Here is a 25,218-nt window from a genome sequence, read left to right on the forward strand (position 1 = left end):
GATATTAAATTGATAGTTTTTAGTATATTTTTATGATTTTGATATATTAATTTTAAAAATAAAAGAAAAATATAAAGAAAATTTATTTTAATACATTTTAAAATAAAAAAAAATATTTTAAAAAACATTATATATCATAACCTCAAATATTTCTTGAGCCTCTAAAATACGATATGTTTTGAACATTTTGATTGAAAATATAACTACTGAACTAGATAAAAGGATTGACAAGATATAAGATCTAAATCATGAATTAGACGAATATATCTATTTTTTTAAAAAAATAATAAGTTTTGACCAAATTAATTGGGTTGTGAATTAATTAAGGTTTTTGATCACGTCGATTCTTTTTATTTTTTATAAAATCCGGTCCAGTTTTAAATTCCGATAGACTAGCCATGTTTAATAATTATTATTAGAGCTTTTCTAAAATAACCTAATATGTTTAAACATTGCAGTATAATTGTATTAATACAGAAAATATTACTATTTAATAAAATTAATCTATTTTTTTTATAAAAAAAAAAAATTCTTTAACACTGCCATCTTTTAAATCCAAATGGTGTAATTACTCGGCTGATAACTAATTAGAGGTACGTAGATAATCATGGCCAAACAATGGATAATCAGTGACCTCGTTCGATGGGCTAATTTATTTAAGTTATCTAAATTCGAGCAAGGGTCCGCTGTCGAAGGGTTGGGTTACTTCCATTTGCAAACCTTCCTTGCTTTGCTTTTGAATATTTGTGGAAGACAAGAGGAAAAATGAGTCAGAGGGTATTAAAATTCTCCACTAGTAACGGTGATGCACGTGAGCCTGGATTTGGTCACCGAGATCCAACCAGCAAGCCACGTGTGGACTTGATAAATAATAATTACAATCAATATAATATTTTTCAGATGAATATTTAATTACTTCCCTGCGTTTTCTAGTAATAGTCAGTCCCATCCCTTCGATGATTGCTAGCTAGGGCTCTCACTCTTTGCATCTTTCAAGGCATCTCCCATTAAGAATATGTTTGATATTGTGATAGTTCTTGTGGTTGTGGTTTGAAAAAAATTATTTTATAAAAAATATTTTTAGTTGAGGTTGGTTTGAAAAAATATATAATTGGGTAAAACTGTGATTGAAATTGAGATTAAAAAAAAATAGTTTAATGTTTTGGTTAAAAATGCTTTTGAAATTGAGGTTATAAAATAATTTTAAAAAATATATATTAATACTGATGGTTTTAAATTTAAATATTATAGAATTAATTACTCCTATTACATCATGAAATAAATAATACTTTATATAAAATATTTTTTATTGTTACATTAAACTATCCACAATTCCATCACGTATGAAATATATCCGACAAGGACTACAGTTTTCACAATTTTTTTAAGAGCGCAACAACATCAGGTAAAATATAATCAGGAAAAAAATTGAGATTGCGATCAAATTCTGTAAATACGGCATCATCAAGCGATTTCCGTCTAATTTATATAAAATTGTGGTGGTTGCCTGAAAATAATACTATCGTTATACAAACAAAAGTAGGCATCCAGGGCCAGTATCATAAAGACACACCACGTGGTGCCAAGTGATGACCAGCCCATGTCCAATAAGTGATCGCGTATCATCAAGTTTAATTTTTAATTAAGCTAGAACTAAAAAAAAATTAATTAAATTTTTTTATAAAACCAACTCGAATTAACTTGTTAAACTTATAACTTAAATTATAAAATTAGGATAATCTCATAAAATAAATTAAGAAGTTTAATTCACAATCAAAAGGATGAGACTAGAAAAAAATCAATTAAAAAAAGAAAATAAAAACGATCTCGGGTCAATTCGTCAAATCCATGACCCGAGTTATAAGATCGAGATAACTTTATAGAAAAAAATAAAAAAACAACTTGATTTAACTTGGATTAACTTGTCAAATCCACAACTCTGGTCATGAGATCAAGATAACCATACAAGTAGCAAATTAAAACAAATTATGAAGCCTAATTCTCCATCGATCATGTCGGATCTTATGTTGAACGATGAAATTTGTAAAAATCTTAATTCAAAGAATGACACAAAAAACGAGCCAAGTCAATATAGGATACATGTTAAGCATTGTTATTGGGTTATAAGGTCGATATAACCTCGTGAAATCAAATCGAAATAAATTATAAAGCCTGATTCCTAATAAAACACAATATTAAATGATGAAATTGAGAAGAAAAGTCAATAAAAAAAACAACCGAGTCAACTAGATTAACATGTCAAACCTGCAATCCGAGTCATAAAATATGAACAACCCAATAAAAAGCAAATTCAATGTTGAAGGACATGAGATCGAGATAACCTCTTGAAAAAAAACAACTTGATTTAACCAGGGTTAAAATACAAAAAACTCGCTACTCTGATCATAAGACCAAGATGTCCCTATAGAAAAAAAAAATCAAAACATATTAGAAAGTTCGATTCTCAATCCACCAAATATTAAATGATAAAATTAGAAAAAAAATCAATTAAAAAAAACCTGAGTAAACTCGGGTTAACCCGTTAAGTATTATTCTCGGGTTATGAAACCAAAATAACCTAATAGAAAGTAAATAAAACAAATCATGAAATCTAATTCTTAATTAACTCAATATTAAATGATGGAATTAGAAAAAAAAATTAAATAAAAGGAAAATACTTTAATCTACCGGATTAACCTGTCAAACTCATAATTCATGTTACGAGAGTGGATAACCCAATAAAAAACAAATCTAACATTTAAAATAAAATTAAAAAAAAACAAAAACAAATATTTTTTTAGTAGAGCCACACCAAAACACTGGGGGAAAATATTATTAATTGCCAGAGTACATCCCCCCACTTGTTTTAGTATATTGTTAATGTTAATAATTAATAATAATGTTAACAAGATAACTTTTTTTTGCCCCCTCGTCATGGCATTTAGCCATTTAACATTATGATAAATTGTGAGTGTTGCTCTCGGAGAAGCTCTCGAAATGTGTACAGAGCCATAATGAATCCACCCAGCTGGCATCGGGAGACAAGGGGCAACGCGTAGAACAAATCGGGAGGAGGATGATAACCCAAACCATGTGATGAAGAAATAAGCCTTTGTTTATTACAGTGATAATTGAGAAGGCTATCGTATCATGCCCAAATGGGCCAGGGTAGGGCTGACCAGAGGGCATGGAATGATGACTGATGAGCGATGACAGTGGCCAATCCTATCGGTCTATAAGAATGTGTTTCCTTCTACCTATCCTATCCCCACTGGTAAAGCAATGAAAAAGCCTGTGAAACACGAAATGGTACCCTCCGATAGTCCCACATCACGGGCCAGGTTGTGACGGCGAAATGTAAGTGCTGCCAAAAGTTAATCCTTCATAGCGTATTCCCTTACACGTTCCTAGCTATTTATATTTAAGTGGTGTATGGAAGTTTAACAGTAATTGGTTTTAAAATATTTTTATTTAAAAATATATTAAAATATATTTTTAATATATTTCACTAGACGTGCACCATAAATGATAAAGTTTGTGAATTAATAATAAATAGTGGTAGTTGTGAGAACATGGTATCCAAAAAGATATTAGAGAAGTTTTACCTGAAAACTGAGAGCAGTAATAAACTTTATAGGCTAACTTGGTTGAATAACGACATCAAAATTATTGTGGATAAATATTGTCCCATTTTATTTTTTATAGGCAAGATATATTTTGATAATGTTTGATATGATATAGTATTTATAAATATATCATCTATTATTAGGCTGACCATGATAATATGATTGGAATGTTGTACATGACAAACGACATAATACATATGCCTTTGGTATAAAAGGAAAACATTTAGTACCAGTGCACATGAGATAAATGGTGATTATTGAAAGCAATGCTAAAAATATGTTGTTTCTATTGAAATTATGGAAAAGAAAAATAAGGAAATAAAAGAAAATGAGAAGGACGAGAAGGTGGAGTCTAAATAATGTGAGTAAAGGTACAATATGTAACATGTCATTGACTCGAGGATAATTTTCTCCAACACAGGGAGATTGATGTAGGAGAATTTTTAGAAAAAAATTATTTTTTTAATTATTTTTATTTTCTATTTAGTTTTGAAAAATATTTTTTATAATGATTTTATATTTTCTTATTTAGTTCACAAAATTAAGTACTGATACTGATAATTTTATTTTTTTAGTTTATTTAAGATTTTTATTACTTTTGTTTTATTTTTAGATTTACTAGTTTGTGTAGGATGATTTTCAGGCTTATCTAAAGAGTAAAGGTTTTTTTTAACAATAAAACTTCCAATTAAATTTCTTGTGTTCTATTATATTTCGATCAAGAAATATCCTATTATTTCTATTTATCTAAAGAGTAAAGGTTTTTTTTTCTTTTGCTATTATCCTATTATTGCTTGTGCTTCTAGGTATGTCACCTTCTCGTGAACAAATTTATAACTACATTCCCATGGTAACAAGAACCCGACAAGTTTCCAAACAGACACAAACCATTCATGATTCAACTCTACTGTTGTGGTTTTGATTTGTTTGTTCACACTGGAATGTCTCTCTCTCTCTCCTTTTCATTTATGTCTTCATTCGCCACCATGTCCTTGCATTTTCATGACACTTCTTTTTTTCTTTTTCCTTTAGATTGCTCGGACCATTTTAGCCAACTATCCTTACGGTCTGGGGACACTCTATTTTAAAGTTAATTCAAATTTGCATTTTTCGAATAAAAAATTAAACTCCTTTTCATGTAGGAAACAGGCAGTCATTATATAAAGCTAGCAAAAGAGACAGAGACTTAAGTGGTGTGGACGGTGGAGGCAGAGGGCTATAGTACTTGAATGGTGGATAGTGTTAGTAGAGTAGCAGATCAGAGAAGCCTCATATCATAAGCTTTTGTTTTAAAACTCTGTTTCTGCTCACATTTTCTCTTATTTTTTTTCAAACTTTCCCTCCACAAAAGGAAATGGGAACTAGTTCAGTTTCCAAGTTCTTAACCCTCTTCTTGATGGTCTTGATTGTTGGTTCTAAGCTGATCCACTGCACTGTGACCTATGATAAGAAAGCTATTATCATCGATGGACAAAGAAGAATCCTTATCTCTGGCTCCATTCACTATCCAAGAAGCACCCCTGATGTATACACTTTTCTTTCCCATTTTCTTGGTTTTGTGTATATCTTATCACATTTTGTCTGTTGTGTAAAAATGGGGTTTGTTTTGTTTCTGTAGATGTGGGAAGATCTTGTACAGAAGGCAAAAGATGGAGGCTTGGATGTTATCGACACTTATGTTTTTTGGAATGTTCATGAGCCTTCTCCTGGCAATGTACTCTCTCTTGGATCTCCACTCTACCTTTTGGCACTTGAAATTTTATAATCCATGTCTTTCTGAGCTTATGTGGTTACTCAAAAAGGAAACTTTTTGGTTTTTGTAGTATAATTTTGAAGGTAGATTTGATCTGGTACGGTTCATTAAGACGGTGCAGAAAGGGGGGCTATATGTTCATCTCCGCATTGGACCTTATGTCTGTGCAGAATGGAATTTTGGGTACTTGGAATTTTTGCTCTTTTATATTCTTGTTCCTTTAACTTCTGTTCCATCCATTCATGATTATATCCCTTCTTCCTCTTGGTTTTGCTTTCTTATTCTCTCTGTGGTTGGGGTAGTATTTGCTTATTAACCTGGTAAAAATGAATGCTTTAGTTTGATTTGATTCTCTCTCTCTTGTAAATGCACAGGGGATTTCCTGTTTGGTTGAAGTATGTTCCTGGTATCAGCTTCAGAACAGACAATGGGCCTTTCAAGGTTTTTCCTATTTTACCTGCTCTGCGTTTTTTAAACCCTTTCCTCAAGAAAAAGAAAGAGAATTAGAACAAATAACTGGAAAAGTTAGGTGGTTAATGTGGCTTGACTTTCTTTCCCTTTGGTTTTGAAGGCTGCAATGCAAGGATTCACCCAGAAGATTGTGCAGATGATGAAAGATGAAAGGCTATTTCAATCACAAGGAGGCCCCATCATTTTCTCTCAAGTATGTGATCTTATCGGTGAATTTTGTCATTTTAGATATGTATTGTTTCTAAACCAGTAAAAGTGAGGCTTCAGCTGTGAAGTAATTTGCTTTACTTTTATATATATACATATGTTTTATTCTTTTCATAACCATTTGTGTAGATTGAGAATGAGTACGGACCAGAGAGTAGGGCTTTTGGGGCTGCTGGTCATTCATACATTAATTGGGCTGCACAAATGGCTGTTGGATTGAAGACTGGAGTTCCTTGGGTGATGTGCAAGGAAGATGATGCCCCAGACCCGGTGGTGAGCTATCTTAATCTTTCCACTTACCAAGCCTAGTTACCTCAACTGTCCCATAATTAATTTGTGAGCTGCATTTACTATTTTTGTTATCTGCAGTTTCCAATTTAAAACCTTTCTTGAATGGTGAATTTGACTTTGTTATGTTTGAATCCTGGCAATAGATAAATACATGTAATGGTTTTTACTGTGATGCTTTTTCTCCCAACAAACCTTACAAGCCAACGATGTGGACTGAGGCTTGGAGTGGCTGGTAAATGTTACTGCAAGCAGTAGAGTTGAAGTTGACTTTCTCAGTGCAAATTTAGTCCTCTGATCCCCCCCTTTTTTGTCTGAACTGAATAAAAAGGTTTACAGAGTTTGGCGGCGCATTTCACCACAGACCAGTTCAAGATTTAGCATTTGCAGTTGCTCGATTCATTCAAAAGGGTGGCTCATTTGTTAACTACTACATGGTAGGGTACCTCGAATGACTCAGCTCACAATTTAATAAAAAACTTGTCGTTCCAAGCTTATGGCCTATGCATTGTGTATTGTTACAGTACCATGGAGGAACAAATTTTGGACGCTCTGCTGGAGGTCCATTCATTACAACTAGTTATGACTATGATGCACCAATAGATGAATATGGTAAGTTCTGTGGATTTGTTCTTGTCCTAACAAAAAATATCTTGACTCTCTAAGTGAAAAACTACAATTTAGCCATGCCTAGCCACAACTTTTAAATGACAATTCACTAATAATTGAAGAATTATTCATGAAATAGGCTAGTTAAGTTCTAGAATTTCTTGAAATAATTTTCGACTTCTAACATGAATATTATTTCCGAAACTCAAACTCAGTACTGACTTTTCTTCCACTTTTCACAAGAATTTTAAGGAATGTGTTGCGTTTTGTTATATCATTATATGTGTTTCAAAATTAAAGATCCGCAGCTAACCATTTATTGGTTTAGGTTTGATCAGGGAACCTAAATATGGTCATCTAAAAGAGCTTCACAGAGCTATTAAGCTATGCGAGCATGAATTAGTCTCTTCAGATCCCACAATTACTTTGTTAGGAACCTATCAGCAGGTCTGCCTTCTGACCAAATTTGTCTCTTTCCCCTAGTTGGACAGTTATTATGTTAAGCTTGCTATTGAAAATTCATGATAATGGTCGTTTTGCAGGCTCATGTATTCTCTTCAGGGAAGAGGAGCTGTTCAGCTTTTCTTGCCAACTACCACACACAGTCTGCTGCTAGAGTGATGTTCAATAACATGCACTATGTTTTGCCTCCTTGGTCCATTAGCATCCTTCCTGATTGCAGGAATGTTGTGTTTAACACTGCCAAGGTAAGCAAAGTTTAGGTTCTAGTTGCAATCTCGTTCAAGTATGAAATCACTTCCTTCAGTGATCCTGAAGTTATTTTCTTCAATACCAAGTTTCTGATCTCTAGTTGTCCTGTCATGGTCTAGGTTGGAGTACAAACTTCGCATGTCCAAATGCTGCCAACTGGTTCTAGGTTTTTTTCTTGGGAGAGTTATGACGAAGATATTTCTTCACTAGGGGCTAGTTCAAGGATGACAGCTCTTGGACTCATGGAGCAGATAAATGTCACTAGAGACACCACTGACTATCTGTGGTACATCACAAGGTGAGCCAGGTTCAGTAGTATCTATTTATATTTTGAATCCCTATAACCATATAACAACTTCATGGAAACCTAAGCACTTTATTTTTCTCACGCATGTTTCTTCAGTTCATTACATGTGTTTGAAATATCTGAGAGCTCCATTTTAAAACTCCCCTGTGGATTTCAGTGTCAATATCAATCCATCAGAATCATTTCTTCGAGGTGGACAATGGCCTACTCTAACTGTGGAGTCAGCAGGGCATGCTCTTCATGTCTTCATCAATGGGCAGTTTTCAGGTATGCTTTTCAAGACTACTTTCATAGTAGTTACTAATATGAATTTCATTATCTGGTTGATGAGTGCTTTGCCTGTTACAATTACAGGATCAGCGTTTGGGACCAGAGAGAACAGGGAATTCACCTTTACAGGACCAGTCAATCTACGTGCTGGAACAAATAGAATTGCACTACTCAGCATAGCTGTTGGATTACCTGTTAGTTCTATTCTACTTCTCTAACTTACTGCAAGTATAGATGCTAATTAATTTGATCTGATTGTGGCTACTAAAATTTTAAAACTTGTAATATGAAAAAGGAAAAAAATCCGTTATCTTATTCCACTTACTGACTACAAAACTTTTGCATTGTTTAAGAATGTCGGGGTGCATTATGAGACATGGAAAACAGGAATACTTGGTCCAGTTATGCTCCATGGCCTTAACCAGGGAAATAAAGACTTGACATGGCAGCAATGGTCTTACCAGGTATGAAATGTGCCTGTTCGTATCTATTTAATTGTTTTATAGTTGGCAGAAGTGTAAGCTTGAAGGTGTTGGGTCAAAACAGGTTGGTCTAAAAGGAGAGGCAATGAATTTGGTCTCTCCAAACAGAGCCTCATCTGTTGATTGGATACAGGGGTCTCTAGCTACCAGGCAGCAACCTTTGAAGTGGTACAAGGTAATTATAAGTGGGAAAATGTTGAATGTGGTTAGCAATTTTACTTAAGAGGCTGATTGTCATGCTGGGACGTTCAGGCTTATTTTGATGCCCCCGGAGGAAATGAGCCATTGGCTTTGGACATGCGCAGCATGGGAAAGGGTCAGGTGTGGATAAATGGGCAGAGCATAGGAAGATATTGGTTATCTTATGCAAAGGGTGACTGCAGTAGCTGTGGTTACTCTGGAACGTTCAGGCCTCCAAAGTGCCAACTTGGATGTGGCCAGCCAACTCAGCGATGGTATCTTTTCATGAATGCTTATTTTTTTATGATTGCAGCTTAATCTTCAGAACTGAGCTGTAGAGTGTAATTACTGCATCTCATAGCTAACTGAACTTATATGCTTCTCAGGTATCATGTTCCCAGGTCCTGGTTAAAGCCGAAGCAAAATTTATTGGTAATATTTGAAGAACTTGGAGGTGATGCATCAAAGATATCCCTTGTTAAGAGATCAACGACAAGTGTTTGTGCTGATGCATTTGAGCACCACCCAACAATTGAGAATTACAATACCGAGAGCAATGGTGAATCAGAAAGAAATCTTCACCAAGCCAAGGTTCACCTCCGGTGTGCACCAGGGCAGTCTATATCAGCTATAAATTTTGCGAGTTTTGGCACTCCTACTGGAACCTGTGGAAGTTTTCAGGAGGGAACTTGCCATGCACCAAACTCACACTCGGTTGTAGAGAAGGTAGATTTCCTTAGTAGAATCCTTTTGTCATTTTATACATCTTCATATCTTATTTCATTTTCCTTTTGTTTTATCATAATTTCACTGCCTGTCACTAATAAAAATACCTTTTCTACTGACTTAATGCTTGTGCCATTGAACTCTGCAGAAATGCATAGGAAGGGAGAGTTGTATGGTCGCCATATCCAACAGTAACTTCGGTGCTGACCCATGTCCAAGTAAGTTGAAGAAATTATCAGTTGAAGCAGTTTGTTCAACAGTGAGTGACACTACTCAACCCAATACAAGGAGGTAACCGCTCAAGCAAATTTTCAGATCTAATTATAATTATTTGCTCACGTTGGCAAGCAATGAAGGAAGAACAATAAGGTATGGAGCCAGAGATCCTAATGTCAGCTGTCATCTCTACATATTCTACAACGTATAGCTAGGTGTATTGCAATTTACAATGCGTAGTTGTGGGAGTTGATATTCCCATTAGCTTTCGGATGGACAATGTGCTTATGCAAAGCACATGTGTTGCCTTGGCATATGCCCTAAATTCCCATTCCATGGCCTTTTTATCCAGAGATGGGCTTGGAAAATAATTTTTGCACAGAAAAGTATAAAAGATTATTGTCTGATAGAATGAGAAAGAATTGTTGAGGTGAAGAATATCGGTGAGTATGGGCACTATAATGTCTGATTCTTATGTAAGAACACGGATTATAAATTCGAAGTCTACAATTTATCTAAGTGCTCTTGTTTGCACCTTCTGTGGATGATCCGTGATAGTCAACATCAACATATCGGCATTCTGCATGTCCTTTGCTATCATTTAGGGAATTGAAACCTGGATATAAAGAATGCAATCAACAATCGGCAGTTTCAGTTGCATACTTTTGCTTTGAAATAATATTTTTATTTATTTTTTAAAAATTTATTTTTAACATGAGTACATCATTAAAAAAATTTAATTTGAAACAAAAAAAATTAAAAAATTTTCAAAAATAATTTTTAAACGTAAAATCAAATACTCTATGGTTTTTTTTTTTTTTTTACAAAAATTCTTTCACTATTTTTCAAAATCTTTCTCCTGCTTGTCTTGAGAACCTTATCAGACCTGTTAGTGGTTGGGCTACATATGGGACTATGGGTATAAGTCCCTTAGCATCTTTGTCGACGCTGTTTGCTTTCTTCTTCCAAAATCATTATCAGCAGTGTCATGTATATGCTCCTTCCTTTCGGCAAACTTGGCACATCATGCGAACCCCAGTTTAGGTTTATGCTTATCGGCTCTACCTGGCTGAGTACTTGCCATCATAGGAACATAATTTTCCAGCAAAATGCATCGGCTTAAACATGATTTTTGAAAGTAAACGAGAGTCCATGGCAAAGACTGCCAGTGATATTGCTGCTATATATCAAGAACCAGGATATTTGGTTAGAATTTCTTCTTTGATCAGTTGGTTTACTCCAGCTACTTAAAATACTAGCAGGTTCGACAATATACTGGATGGTAGACAATATTCAAGAAGGTGAGTGAACTCATATTAACCACCAAACATGTCTGATCAACAAAGAGAAACAATTCAGGTGAACACACCAGAGACACATAATATCCATTAACAAAGAAACTGAAAAATGCAGAAGAACTGCAATCAACAGGAAGTACTAGAAAGATACCTGTCAAAGAATCATCTCAACCTAATAGCTTAAACTGTTAGGTGAGGTTCTAAGATATGATTTATGTTATTCTCTAACACACCCCCTCAAGTGAAAGCCTTTTGGGCTTGAAACTTGCACAGACCCACATTACCTTGTGCTTAATTTTTTATCAAATAAATGGGGATGATGAGATTCGAACTCGTGATCGCTTGATCATCAAGGCTCTGATACCATGTCAAAGAACCATCTCAACCTCATAGTTTAAACTGTTAGGTGAGATTCTAAGATATGATTTATGTTATTCTCTAATAACACCAATATTCATGTATCATCCATGCATCATGCAGTCTCAATAGCAAGCTTTTCTACAGTTGACTGCAGTTTCATTTAATTGACACCAGTAAATTTCTCCACAATTTCCCCATCTTTCAGGAAAATAAAGGTCGGCATTGCCTGCACATCCCACTCCTGAGCAACAGACTGCAAAAGGCATGCAGATATCTATTAGAAAACTACATCGTAGGTTTACTTTAGGTGGAGATACGCAAGAAACTCAAGACATCTCCTCAACATAAATCTTAACAATAAAGTAAAACACAGGAGTAACGTGGATTCTTTTTACCTTCAATTCATCCACGTCGACTTTCAAGAATGTGACGTTGGGCAGCTTCCACAATATCTGGGGCAACAAGTTTACACGGTCCACACTCCACATCATGTAAATCCACCACAATCTATCAAAATAGGTATCTTGATCAGTAAACTGGAAAATTATTTTGATACTCCCGTCATTTGAGCACAGTAACTCTTAGTAATTTTAAAATATTCACTTTACATGTTGGATGAACACATTCAAATTTTGATGAAAACAGTAAAATATCCCTGATTTTTTTGACCTTTTCCACTTTCTTTTTTCCTGTCTCTCCCCCTTCTCCTTCTGCTTCTTTCTCTTTTCCCATTCCCCTCTCCTCTCTTTTTATAACAATCATCCCTTTTCTCTCTTCGTCCCCTCTCTCTTCAAAACAAGATCTGACAATCCAAAAAATATTGTTGTCTTAATTTATAACGACAACCATGCATGATAGTGAGTATGGTTAAAAGGTGATTTGAATTAATGGTGATTTTAGTTAGAATTGAAGAGGGAAATTAGTGGGTCGGGTCTTGTGATGATTTGAGAGGAAATGGTAGCAAATTTAGTATACGGTGGTCGAAAATTGATGACTTCGTGCTTGTGATTACGGTGGTGGTTTTGCAATGGCTGACTATGGTGATTTAATGCGTGTTTAGGAGTGTCTAGTTATTTTTTAAATTATTTTTATTTAAAAATATATTAAAATAATTTTTTTTATTTTTTTAAAATTATTTTTGATATCAGTACATTAATATAATATAAAAATATAAAAAATTTAAATTTAAATCAATTTTTTTAATATATTTTTAAATAAAAATAATATTTTTTAAAATTACACCTAATCGTATTACCACACAAACGAAAATAAAAAGCGTGTCCTCTTAGTGAATGTAATGAAAAACATCAACGTATCAAATTAGCCATGTGAGGCCCATAGACATTTTGCGAAGAAATCCTATTCTATAGAAAGATAATTAAAAACGCAAAAAACCTTGGGATTAAGGAGCCTCCAATATTCTTAGACATAATGCTAAGGCAGTTAAGAACCAACCAAAAAGAATTAACAAATTAGTTAAGAGAGAGAGAGAGAGAGAGAGAGAGAGAGAGAGACCGCACAACAAAAACCCAAATATAAAGAATCAAACACAAAACATGAGAAGACACAAAAAGACTTCAATACGATGCCTGTTTGTTAGACCCTTTTCCCTTCTCAAGCCGCTGGTTCCAAGACTCCTCGGGGTGTGGCTGACAGATTCAAATAAAATGAATCAAACCCTCACAAACAGGCCCAAAAAACTTGTATGGGCTCATCAGCACACTTTGAGCCCAACTCTTACTAGAATTTTTTTTTAAAACTCCACATAGATTTCTCGGTATTTTATACTGACTTAATACATATTATTTTGAATAGAATAAATTCAAAATATCATAAAGATAAAATTATAATTTAGCCTCTCATCTCCACAAAAGGACAAGATTCATGGGTTATAACTTATAAATACACATTGATTCCTTTAAGCCAAAGGTTTGCAATCTCTGCATATGTATTTTCAGAGCTTATCTTTCTAAAATATCTTTGCACTTTCTCTTTCTATAAAGTTATTGACTTTACCATCGGAGAGTTCCACGTCCATTAAAGAAAACTTTTTGCAGGTACCAACTACCAGTCATTTGACTTACTAGGCACCACCTGTTACTACCACAATTATCGATCACCTGACTTACCACGCATTACATGCTACTACTAGAGTTACTGGTCACATAAATTACCAGACACCTCTTGCTACTACCACAGCTACTGGTCACCTGGCTTACCAAGCATTGCCTGCTACTATCACAGCTATTGATCACCTGACTTACCATAAATCACCTGCTACCAGTTGCCAACCCTCTAGGCTTTTCATATTAAGTCACTAGATATTTTGACTATGAAGAATGAATCAAATTATTTGAACTAAGAGATCAACCAATTATCCAATACACCAATGTTATTATAAGCATCTTGGATTTTAGGACTCATCAACTGGCATCGTTTATGGGAAACTAATAAAAAGTCCATCGGTTTCTAAAACTTGTTTTTGATATTTTCAGGTCATTCTATGGCTCACAACCAAGACATTCCCAGGTCAGGACGCAAGACAAATCTAGAGGTGATTATCTTCAGTGGAGGGCTCTCAAGCCACCATGCAATCACTAGGGAGGCTAGCAAGGGATCCCAAGCCCCCAAATCATCCTAAAAAGTTACATACCTCACATACTCCAGCGCAGCCACTCTTTGAAAGATGGACTTGGTTTTCCGGGTGTAATAGAACCACCCTCAATGGATTCATCCCCTCCGCCCTTTAGATTTTTTTTTATAAGTATAGCCATTGACATAGGTTCACTCCTCTCCGCCCTTTAGAAGTTTTTCTAAATATAGGTGTCGCCATTGACAACCCTCTTTGGGTTCCCCTCGGTCTTTTATAATATTTTCTAAGTATAGGCTCATCCTTCATGAGTTTCTACCAGCCATTTAAAAAATTTTCTAAGTAAGAGTTTTTTCTCTATAAGTTTCACCTTACCTCTTAGAAAAAATTTCTAAATATGAAGTTTTTCATATCTCACATCACTCTCTTAAGAATCTTTCTAAGTATGAGTTCTTTCATGGTTCCCCTCTACATACTTAGAAGTTTTTTTAAACATGGTGCACACCCCTACACACGAGCTCTCCGTATGAAGAGCATTTGATGAACACGCCATGGTAACAAGGCATTTTTACAAGTTTTTGTTGATTAATACCACAAAAACTTGCGGGCTATTAATGAATCTAGATTAAATGAACCCCTAAATAAGCCCAAGAAACCCTTATGGGCTCGGGCATGCTCTCCAATCCCAACACCCCTATGAGCTCGGGGACGTGCTCCGAACCCAATACTCACTGATATTTTTTTTGGACCCCACGCAGGTCCCTCGATATTTTATATTGGCCCAATACATATTATTTTGAATAGAATACAATTCAAAATAACACATGAGTGAAATTATATTTCAGTCTCCAAGATTCATGAGTTATAAATATACCTTAAATTCTTCAAGTCAAAGGCTTACAATCTCTGACTTTACAATCGGAAAGTCCCCACGTCCATTAAAGAAGACTTTTTGCAGATACAAATTATTGGTCACCTGATTTACCAGACTCCACATGTTAATATCACAGCTACCAGTCACCTGATTTAATAAATATTATATGCTATCAGTTACCAATTATAATTTTATGGGATTTTGATATCAAGTTGCTAAATATCTTAATTATAAAATATATATATCAAATTACTTAAATTAAAATATTAGCTAATTATTCAATAGATGAATTTTATTTCCAAGCATGTGAGAGAGTCGTTGATGGCAGACAATCACTTCTCCTTCTCCGGCCATTTCCTCTCAGAATCTCGGAAATGCAAGGTTGACTCTCTTTTTTTCTTATTACAAGTTGATTACCCCTAGATCCAAGCCCGGTACCATTATATAGGGACCCACGGAGACATTAATTATAATTCTTTTTTATGTCTCCAAAAAATTAGAACATATTTAAATATTTAAATATAGACACTAGGATGTCAGTAACGTTTCTTGTCATTTGACCCGTAACAGAATAATATAATAATAATCGACTTTCGGATGGGGGTTGTGCTGCTCTAGGTCTCGGGGGTGGGTGTTAGGAAGATACTAGATAGACCTTCATTTTCCCCATTGCGTTGACCTTTGTGTTTTTAGAATGTTCAAATCAAATTTACAAGTTATTATTTAAGTTTAATAAATATTGTTTTTACTCAAGAATTGTATTAAAACTTTTTTAAATTTTATTTTTAACATCAAAATCAATTTTTTTAAAAAAATTATAGGAAAATTCTCTTGCTGCTCTATCAATGCCAAGAGTGGACATATTAAAAAATACAACCATCTAGGTGATGACCTAGTGGTAAAAGTTTGGGACCAAGAGGTTTGCTCTCTCTGTAGTCTCAGGTTCGAGCCTTGTAGTTGCTCATATGATAGCAACTGAAGGCTTACATGGTCGTTAACTTCAGGGACCGTGGGATTAGTCGAGGTGCGCGCAAGCTGGCCCGGATACCCACGTTAAACTAAAAAAAATAAAAAAATGCTAATCAAGGCACCGAGGCTTGTGGCCCAGCAGCAGAGGCAAGGTTTCCTTGTCTTTGTCACCTGGGTTCGAGCCTCAGAGTGCACGCCTATCACCCCCACGGTGTCTTACCTGCCTACTGGGCTTGCAGGGTGTTCAGTGGGTCCGGGGATTAGATGAGGTGCGCGTAAACTGGCCTGGACACCTCGGGTTACCAAAAAAAAAATGCTAATCAAGTTACTTGGACAGCCGTGATGGCACAAAGCAGAGAACCAAAGAGAGGGAGAACAGAAGTGCATTCCCTGTCTCCTCGAAAGAAAGGATTGTTGTTTCAATCAAAAGATTTTGTAGGAGAAATTGTGGCCTAATTCTGCAGTTTTGGAGATAGGAGGTAGCAGATCACCAGCCGCCTATGCATCTATCTGTGGCCTAATTCTCCTTGTGGAGAAGGATTTTTAACAATGCATAAATTGCAAAGGAATAGGTCAGCTGACAATGCAATAAACAAATTTTAGCCATTCTGTACCAGTGAAAAACATGAGAAAAGGCCAAGTTTAAAACCCCAAGGAAGACAAAAGCTTTACAACTACACAAGCAAGATCATTCGGATTTATTACATTGCAAACCAGTTTCTCAAGAGAAACAGACCAGCACAAGACAGTAAACATCCTAACGATGGGCTCCCATCCAATAACATGACATGTACGAGCAACAAGGACGAAGCACTCACATAGACATGTCAAATACATATACAAGATCCATAAAACAGAAAGCAATTGAAAACCATTAAGGATCATACATCATCCACACATTATGCAGTTGCGTGCTTTGCAACCAGTGTTGGCAGGCCATCTTTATCAGCACCCACAGTTTTGTCCACTAATTTTCCATCTTTCAGGAAAATAAAAGTTGGCATTGCCTCCACATTCCACTCCTCAGCAACAGCCTGCAAAATATAGAGTGATGTCAATTTGAGAAGAAATATATATAAACATAGTTAAGCACAAGATCCCTCGTGCCATTTACTTAGCATCAGGTAGGTAAAGGCATAGATTTTTTACCTTCAATTCATCCACATCCACCTTCAAGAATGTGACATTGGGAAACTTCTTCGCCAACTCGGCGAAGATTGGAGCAATCATTTTACATGGTGGACACCATGAAGCAGTAAAATCCACGACAATCTGTCAAAGTATGTTTTCTTAGTCAAATCCAGAATAAGCAGAAACGTACGGAAAGAAATTAGACGAACAAGACATTTCATGAAGAAATCTCAAACAATTTACTCATAAAAACTTAATATAATTCAAATCCCAATTAATCAATCAAGATTCAAGTCCTTCATATCAAAACTACCGTCAAAACCAGGTGAGATTTTCAGGTAAAATAAAATTAAATCAACAAAAAAAAAACCATCAATTAAATTCTGGAAATCAAAGATCTCACAATTAAAAAACAGGCCTAACTTTCCCACAAAAGATTACATATAAAAAAAAAAAAAAAAAACACAAGTGCTCTTTAATGGCCACACAAGTAAAATCCTAACAAACACATATACTAAAAGGTTCAAAGAGACTAGCAAATACCAGTTTCTGAGACCCTTTTCCCTTCTCGAAATGCTCTTTCCAGGTATCCACTGTGTGGCAGGCAATAACTTGTCCTTCTTCGGCCATTTTCTCTCTCGATAATATGAAGCACAGAAAAACGTCTTTTTTTAAACGCTTGATAAGTTAGGCTAGCGATCCCAATCCCCACTATATAGAGAGCCACGAACTGTTCGCTTACTAAAACGCGTCCCGCTTTGACATAGTATTACAGGTATGCCATTCGGATGGCTGTGGACGTGATTGCGTGCTTTAGGTGGCCGTGACGTACCCTTACAAGTCAGCAGGACTTTTCTTTGTCGGCGGTGTGAACCTAGTGTTTGAAACGGGAGAATCGTGTGGGGTGACGCGTATAACGCACAAGGCTGATGCGATGGCAGGTTTAGAAGCCGCAAATGCTCACGTGCCAGTTTTTTCCGAGTGGATCTTAATTCTGGGCTTGGATCTCTCTACAGATGATGCTCGTTTCCAACTGCGGTGAAAATGGATTGGGCCTCATATTTTTTAACAGATTGTCTGGGCTTCAATTAGTTGGGCCTTATGTTTTCTTTCTTATCCAGGTTTGTACGTTAAGATTTAATAATTTTTAAAATAAAAGAAATTTTAAAAAACATTTTAAAATAAATAAATTTAATCATTTGTAAATATTACAAATGGATGGAATCTTATAACATCTCAAGTTTAGCTACTACTAATTTAGAAAGGTATTTGAGTGCGAGAGAATGATAGAAATTGATTTTTAGTTGAAAATAAATAAAAATAATATTTTTTTTATTTTTTAAAATTTATTTTTAATATCAATATATTTAAATAATTTAAAAATATAAGAAAATAATTTAAAACTAAAAAAATATAATATTTTTTTTAATATACAATTCATCCGCATTCTATGTAGAATATAATACTCTGGAAGTACATTCAGTAACGAGGAAAATTTAAAGCAGCTGAAAATGGCCCCCCTTCCACTTCCATCCTAAAAGCTAAACAATGAGATAATCAAAGATGTTTCTGTTCGATTGAAAATGATATGGCCAAGACAGGCACTAGGAAGACACAGTCGCCATTGACAAACAAGCACAAGATAACCCAATTCCCACTTGGGGCAACTCCTTCCCACACCACCAAATCCCTACCCCACTCCCTTTCCATGTTATCCACACTTCCCTCCCCTCTTCTTAGCACCACCAGATCCCCAATGTCTAAACTTTCAGGCACCATACTCACATCAGGAAACAAAACTTTTTGCTCATGGAACTGAACTGAACTGTTTTGTCTCTCTACATTTCTAATCCACTCAAAATGGCTCTTGCACGGGTAATTTCCACTCACAAACCCTCATTGAATCCCAACACAACCACCCTTTCCGCATTAAACCCAAATAATCTCAGTTTCCTCTCCAATTCACCTCCATCACTTGCTTCACTCCTCCATCACCGCCGCCACAAAAGGCGAACCGCCTCATTAAAATGCTCAGCTTCGTCATTCTCCGAGAAACACCACAACACAAACCATCCAAAATCAGACGACGTCGTTGAACTCCCACTATTTCCACTCCCACTAGTTCTGTTCCCAGGCGCAATCCTCCCTCTCCAGATATTCGAGTTCCGTTACCGCATTATGATGCACACCCTCCTCCACACCGACCTCCGTTTCGGCGTCATCTACTCAGACGCCGTATCCGGCACCGCCGAAGTGGGCTGCGTTGGTGAAATCGTCAAGCACGAACGCCTCGTCGATGAACGATTCTTCCTCATTTGCAAAGGGCAGGAACGGTTTCGTGTAACGAATGTAGTCCGTACGAAACCCTATTTTGTCGCGGAGGTGACGTGGCTGGAGGACAGGCCTTCAGGGGAGGAGGACCTGGAGGCTTTAGCGACGGAAGTGGAGACGTGTATGAAGGATGTTATAAGATTGTCAAATCGGTTAAATGAGAAGCCAGAAAAGGAAGCGCAAGATTTGAGAAGGAATTTGTTTCCGACTCCGTTTTCGTTTTTTGTAGGAAACACTTTTGAGGGGGCTCCGGGAGAGCAGCAAGCCTTACTTGAATTGGAGGATACAGCAACGAGATTGAAGAGGGAGAAGGAGACTTTGAGGAATACACTTAATTACTTGTCAGCTGCTTCTGCTGTTAAGGATGTGTTTCCTTCTTCATAGTTTTGGTAATCAATATTTTATAAAATGTATAAGATTTTACAGTGGAAAACTATTTAACTGGTAATTCGATGTGCGATTACTGATCAGCTAGTTTGGATTGAGAGTGATTTGTCAACTGGTCTCACATGCATCGTTGCTCTGCTCGGGCTCAGCTATCCATAGAAGGTAGAAAAACCTTTAGATCTTGCTAGTGTTTAGAAAGTGCGGAATTAATCTGGCTCATCAATGTCGTGATTATGCCTTTCCTAATTGATGATGTCTGGTATAATTGTGTTGTGATGTCCATTAAAAGTTGTTCTTCGTTCTTGCTGATGTTCCCTTCATACTCTGCTTGCATAAAACTATTTGTAAGTGGCTCAAAAACTGTATGTGTGGCATTACTTGGACTACAAAATGTACCTTAGTTTTGTATCAGTCTTCAGTTTAGTTTTCCAGTAGGAGCTAATATTTCAAGCTTTCTGATATAGCTAATGTTTCTAGCAGGCTAGCTTCCCATGTATTTGAAAGGTTTACAAGTTATTAGTCCCCTCAAACAATTCTTCTGATCAGAGGATTTTGACTTCTATTTTGATCTGGTTATTCGTCTCATCATCTAAATTTGCTTTTATGATTGTTAACTTGGTGGATTTTGACGAAAAAATCCTAAATGTTTAGACCGTGAACCTGGATAGCTTCTGGCCGCATACGCATGCGCTTGCCATGCCATGAGAGGCATACTGGGAAATGGTTTACAGTGTAGAGATTCAGAACAGGAGGCAGGATGGTGCAACCATGCAAGAAATATTCAAGATTTTGGCCCAACTGGAAGATAAATACACAAGAAGAAAATGGTGTGTATGGAAAAAGTACATCCAAAAACATGCCCATAATAATCTTTATCTACCCCGTTGATCAATCTGATCCGACATAATTTTTCAAACTCCTCCCTTCATCCACTAACGAATTCTGATGCTTTAAACCAACAGGCTCTAGCGTGCACGTAGTTTTACATCTGAATCAAGAGTCTTTTCCCTTTAGCATGGAACCGTACAACAACGGAAGCATGGCACGAAAATTCCCTGATGTAATGGGGGCTTCACTGAATCCAGGCTTCAGGAAGGGAATTCCAACTGCCAAACTTCCCAGAGGTTTTTCCCTCTATTGCCTCCATTCTTGTGGCATTACCAGCACGCTGCAAGCACAGAAGAGTTTTTAAGTCTAAAATTGCTGAGCACTGTAAGCGAGCTAAAATACAATTTGGCTTTCAAATTCTTAGTAGGTTGTTGCCAAAATGCTGCAAAATTGTGTTAAGAATTTTCCTAAGACAGAATTCCATGAATTACTCTGTTCTGCTCAACCTGTTTTTCCTATAAAAAGACTTCAAATTTGTTCACCAATTCTAAGTACTGGAACTTTAAACCTGAACAATCAAGTTGGCCTTTTCAGAAAAGAACCAATGGCCGAAGAATCAGAAAAATACCAAAATAAAGTCGGGCTACCTGTAAAAAGCTTTGAAATGAACTTAAATGGTGCAATGCATAAGAATTTGACTCCAAAGATCCAGGAATGCCTTATAATGTTCAGTAGATATTCAGAGTATTATATGATTATGTGCAGCTTTGACGGTTCACAGACATCACTCTCAATGCCCAGATGAAAGCAGAGAAGTTATACTGACCTTAAAACACATGTTCTTGTCCGTGTCACAAACTGGGTAATCATGGGGGCAACAGTGGAGTCGATCCTTACAACATACGGCAGAATCCAATCCACAGCATTTCCATGAAATGCAAATTCCAAAAAATTTGCGAGCACAGCAGCAGGTTTCTCCTGCTGCACAGTAAGTAAGAAGATTACATTTAGTGGGTCCTGGTGGGGGTGGAGGTGGTGGATTTGGGCTCGTCTTTACTGGATAAGAAGCCAGCATGTTGATACCACAGACCCCTTGAGAATTGCCACTATTGCGCTGCATATGCATATAACCACGCATTCCCCAACCAGTTCCCCATGAGTTCTTCACAATCCAGTAATCCACTCCATTTTCTGACCCATATCCTACAATCAATACAGCATGATCCAAAGAAGTTGAACATGGGCCAGTGAAAATCCCCTATCACACAAAATAATCAGAAAACTTGCAATCATAATGATGTTTGTTTTACAGATTTCAGTAGTCATTGGTATTGATTGCCACAAGGACAAACCTTTGAATACATCTGAAATGCTCTCTCACTGCCGCATATACCCACACTCACAGGTTGAGCTGCCACAGCTTGTAAGAGCTGTTTCTCGTTGTTTTCAGGCACATCAACATATTTATCAATAGTCACAACACGCCTTTTCATCTGCAATACAATAAGGCAAAGCATGCATATTGAAAATGTTATCTAGTCCAAATGAAAACACTAAAAAATCTACATGGCAAACAGGCAAGTGCCTACAGATGCATATGCAAGAGGAGAAAAGAAACTGAACAAAAGAGCTGAAATAATTCAGCAACAAATGCAAACAGTAAAATCAAGGTTCTCACCCTGTCCTTATTGCAGGTCCCATCCCGAGCTCGATATGGATAATCTTCCTCGGTATCAATCCCGTGGTTGTTTATGACAAATTGGAATGCATAGTCCATGAGTCCACCCCCACAACCATCATTGTAACTTTTATCACACTCAATCAACTCTTGTTCTGAAAGGCTAACAAGAGATCCAGTGACAATCTTATTAATGCCTTCGATGGCTCCAGTAGCTGAGAACGACCAACAAGCACCTAGATAATCCAGTAGCTGATTTAGTTCCAAAGTATATTAAGAAAAAATTAGTTCTTAAGTAGCTGATTTAGTTTCGATAGACAACAAAAGATGTTCTGAAATGCACAAAACCAGGTGTATGTGCAATTCAACACCTAGATAAGGAGAGGCATCGAGTATTGTCCCGTGTATGATTTATAGATGAAAACAAGGCAGTCAGGAAAAAGTAACGCGTTTAAGCTAGAATAAAAATTGCGGTCACCATCACAAGGAAACATCAAGCACCAAATACAGTTAGCCACTACACTATATCATGACAGCAATTCAATTTACAACCTACAAACCCTCCTAATCAGGTAGACTTCTAAAAAAACAAAAATTCAAGACTTGATTTTGCATAGAGACTAATGATTTTGCTTATCATTCACCATACTATGACCTTTCACCTAAAAGAAATGTCACAGCAACATCCAATCAAATTGAGAATCATACGACTAAGCTTTAAAGTATAAGTTAAAAGTTTCTACCACTAAATCAAATATATAACTCACGTACCACAGCTCCCTTGGTCCTTGACATTGGTCACAACCCCTTTATTTCTCCAATCAATCGAAGCAGGGATATCACCAACAACCCCAGTAATTTCTAGATTCCGATGAGCAAGATTCAGAGGAGCAGCAGAGAGTCCCAACCGAGAAGTCTTGAACTCATGATGGGTTAGATCAGCAAAGGCATTGAGAGCAAGGGAATAAGAAGAATTACCCTTGCTGTTGTGTTTTGTAACAAAATCATAGTTGTCTTCAAAGACTTTAAGTCTATGAGACCTTTCTTCCTGCGAAGTGTATGATTTACCATGTTCTTTACACCACGTTTCAAACAGTTGAGAGATGTCAGAAGAAGAAGTGGAAGGAGAAAGGACAGAGATAAGGAGAGTGAGTGCAAAGATGTAAAGGAAGTTCATTTTTTGTTTGAGAGAAAAAAGGGGTGACTTTTGGCTCTCTGGGGTTTTACTGGATTGGATTGCCTACACGCATGGAGAGCCAACCAAGTTGTGAAACATGGCTGTTTTACACTGGAACTTTCCTTTTCGTATAAAACACCAAGCCTGCCATCTCTAATATTGCTTCACGTGCCGGCCAGTTAAAGAGCGAAATGGTAAGAAGTGTCGGTACACTTTTTAGTTCCGTGTCTTCCTTTTCTTGGCAAGGGCCAGGGCCTTCGTTCATTTTACCTGCGCGTTAGTCTTGCTAATTATTATTTTTGAAAATATTTTTTATTTATAAATATATTAAAATAATTTTTTATTTTTAATATATAGCATTTTTTTAAAATAATATTTCAACCACACTTAATTGACTTGTACTATTAATCTAAGGTTTGTACCATTTATTTCAGATTCAGAAAAAAAAAAAAAACTGAATTAACCTAGTTAAAATTCTAGGTTGTCTTGGTAACCAATTTACTAGATATTAAAACTTGATTATAAGAATTAATTTGGATTAGCTCTCGTAATCTTGATCCAAACCAAACTTCAAGTAGACTATTAAAGTTTTTTTCTATTATTATTAATGTGGGTGTCTGAATCAACTTGCATGTATCTCGATTAATCTCACGAGTCTTAAAGTTAACGACCATGTAAGTCTTCGGTAGCCCTGAAGTTTATAAAACTCAAACGGATAATCTCTAAAAAAATAAATTTAGAATACAATCAGTTAAAATCTAAGGATAAATGTAAATGACTAGCATCTTTCCGGCTAATTTCTATTTTTTTAACCTTGTTACGTGATTCACGTACCTACCTCCCCGTTCACAAGTAAGAAAATGTGGGTTGTTGAAAATTCATGATTGTTGATATCTAACGAAAAATAAATATTCTTCGAAAGCTAATGTATTTATTGCTTGGTTCCCACCAGACACTCTCCCATTCTCATTTATTGGTAAGGAAACAAACAGTTTCAAGCAGAGCCACTGGATCGAAATACATGCGTACATACATCCATGTATGTATGCATGTGTGTGTGTATTATAGAAGAGAGACTTTTGTGAAAATCGGGTAGATAACTTCGAAAAAAACATTAGTTTCATCGATTGAGCCCCTAAAGCAATTGAAATTCATCTGGTAAGTCTATGTTTGTTTTTTCGGTTAAAAAATATTTTTGAAATTTTTTTATTTTTTTTATTCAAAATATTTTTTATGATTTTTTATTATTTTGATATATTAATGTCAAAAATAAATATATAAAATATTATTTTCATATATTTCCAAGAGAAAAACATTTTGAAAACAACTACTACTACAATCTCATACACCCGTCTAAGTCCCTATTTATGTTTATTGATGTTTTCCATCTAGATTGCATATAATACATTGCTTGAGAAATTTTTATTTTTATTTTTATTTTCTTGTCAGAAAAATGGGAAGGCTTTGAACTTTAGACCCAGTTGGAAAATATATGATACTCAGGGGACCTATTTGATAAGATTAGTAGTTTGAGGACTACATATAATTAGTTTACAGTCGGGAGACTAATTAGAGGTTTGCCTTAATTAAAAAAAAAATGCACCTTTAAATTTTTAAAAGGCACCCTTCTATCGGAAAATAAAAATAATTTGTTGTTAGTTTTAGGTCCGTAGAATTAATTGAATTACATGTAATTGCAAGTTGGTCTGAATAATTAAATTAATAAATAAATAAATAAATAAAAGACGG

The 25,218-nt window shown here is 35.8% G+C and overlaps 4 protein-coding genes and 1 long non-coding RNA gene across 6 annotated transcripts; 2 read left to right on the forward strand and 3 right to left on the reverse strand.

Moving 5' to 3' along the window:
• The first annotated feature begins 4,581 nt into the window (after positions 1-4,581).
• Positions 4,582-10,365, forward strand: LOC7493931 (beta-galactosidase 5). Of its 2 annotated transcripts, XM_002306857.4 has the most exons (19): positions 4,587-5,151; positions 5,245-5,340; positions 5,450-5,562; positions 5,754-5,820; positions 5,951-6,043; positions 6,187-6,330; positions 6,492-6,580; positions 6,677-6,782; positions 6,870-6,957; positions 7,283-7,401; positions 7,497-7,661; positions 7,785-7,963; positions 8,130-8,239; positions 8,327-8,436; positions 8,596-8,706; positions 8,789-8,899; positions 8,977-9,179; positions 9,291-9,630; positions 9,779-10,365. In XM_002306857.4, exons 1-19 carry the CDS (start codon positions 4,981-4,983, stop codon positions 9,923-9,925), a joined length of 2,562 nt encoding a protein of 853 aa, XP_002306893.1. In that variant the 5' UTR covers positions 4,587-4,980; the 3' UTR covers positions 9,926-10,365. The 2 variants fall into 2 exon arrangements, with proteins under 2 accessions (XP_024458019.1, XP_002306893.1); XM_024602251.2 differs by having other exon boundaries at positions 4,582-5,151; positions 8,130-8,436.
• LOC127905297 (uncharacterized) lies at positions 10,136-11,290 on the reverse strand. Its single transcript, XR_008059183.1, has 2 exons — positions 10,733-11,290; positions 10,136-10,462 (listed from the first exon to the last, which is right to left on the reverse strand). It is a non-coding gene; the product is annotated as an uncharacterized LOC127905297 (long non-coding RNA).
• Positions 11,291-16,612: 5,322 nt separating this feature from the next.
• Positions 16,613-17,780, reverse strand: LOC7493932 (thioredoxin H-type 2). Its single transcript, XM_002307651.4, has 3 exons — positions 17,612-17,780; positions 17,087-17,209; positions 16,613-16,971 (listed from the first exon to the last, which is right to left on the reverse strand). Exons 1-3 carry the CDS (start codon positions 17,696-17,698, stop codon positions 16,837-16,839), a joined length of 345 nt encoding a protein of 114 aa, XP_002307687.1. The 5' UTR covers positions 17,699-17,780; the 3' UTR covers positions 16,613-16,836.
• A 786-nt stretch (positions 17,781-18,566) lies between these two features.
• LOC7493933 (uncharacterized) lies at positions 18,567-20,089 on the forward strand. Its single transcript, XM_024601531.2, has one exon. The coding sequence runs from the start codon at positions 18,929-18,931 to the stop codon at positions 19,781-19,783; it is 855 nt and encodes a 284-aa protein (XP_024457299.1). The 5' UTR covers positions 18,567-18,928; the 3' UTR covers positions 19,784-20,089.
• A 455-nt stretch (positions 20,090-20,544) lies between these two features.
• LOC7477639 (zingipain-2) lies at positions 20,545-23,625 on the reverse strand. Its single transcript, XM_002307652.4, has 5 exons — positions 23,064-23,625; positions 22,293-22,528; positions 21,967-22,107; positions 21,441-21,872; positions 20,545-20,954 (listed from the first exon to the last, which is right to left on the reverse strand). Exons 1-5 carry the CDS (start codon positions 23,467-23,469, stop codon positions 20,859-20,861), a joined length of 1,311 nt encoding a protein of 436 aa, XP_002307688.4. The 5' UTR covers positions 23,470-23,625; the 3' UTR covers positions 20,545-20,858.
• Positions 23,626-25,218: the final 1,593 nt, after the last annotated feature.

This window comes from Populus trichocarpa, chromosome 5, assembly GCF_000002775.5.
Source record: "Populus trichocarpa isolate Nisqually-1 chromosome 5, P.trichocarpa_v4.1, whole genome shotgun sequence".
Classification (NCBI taxonomy): Eukaryota; Viridiplantae; Streptophyta; class Magnoliopsida; order Malpighiales; family Salicaceae; genus Populus; species Populus trichocarpa.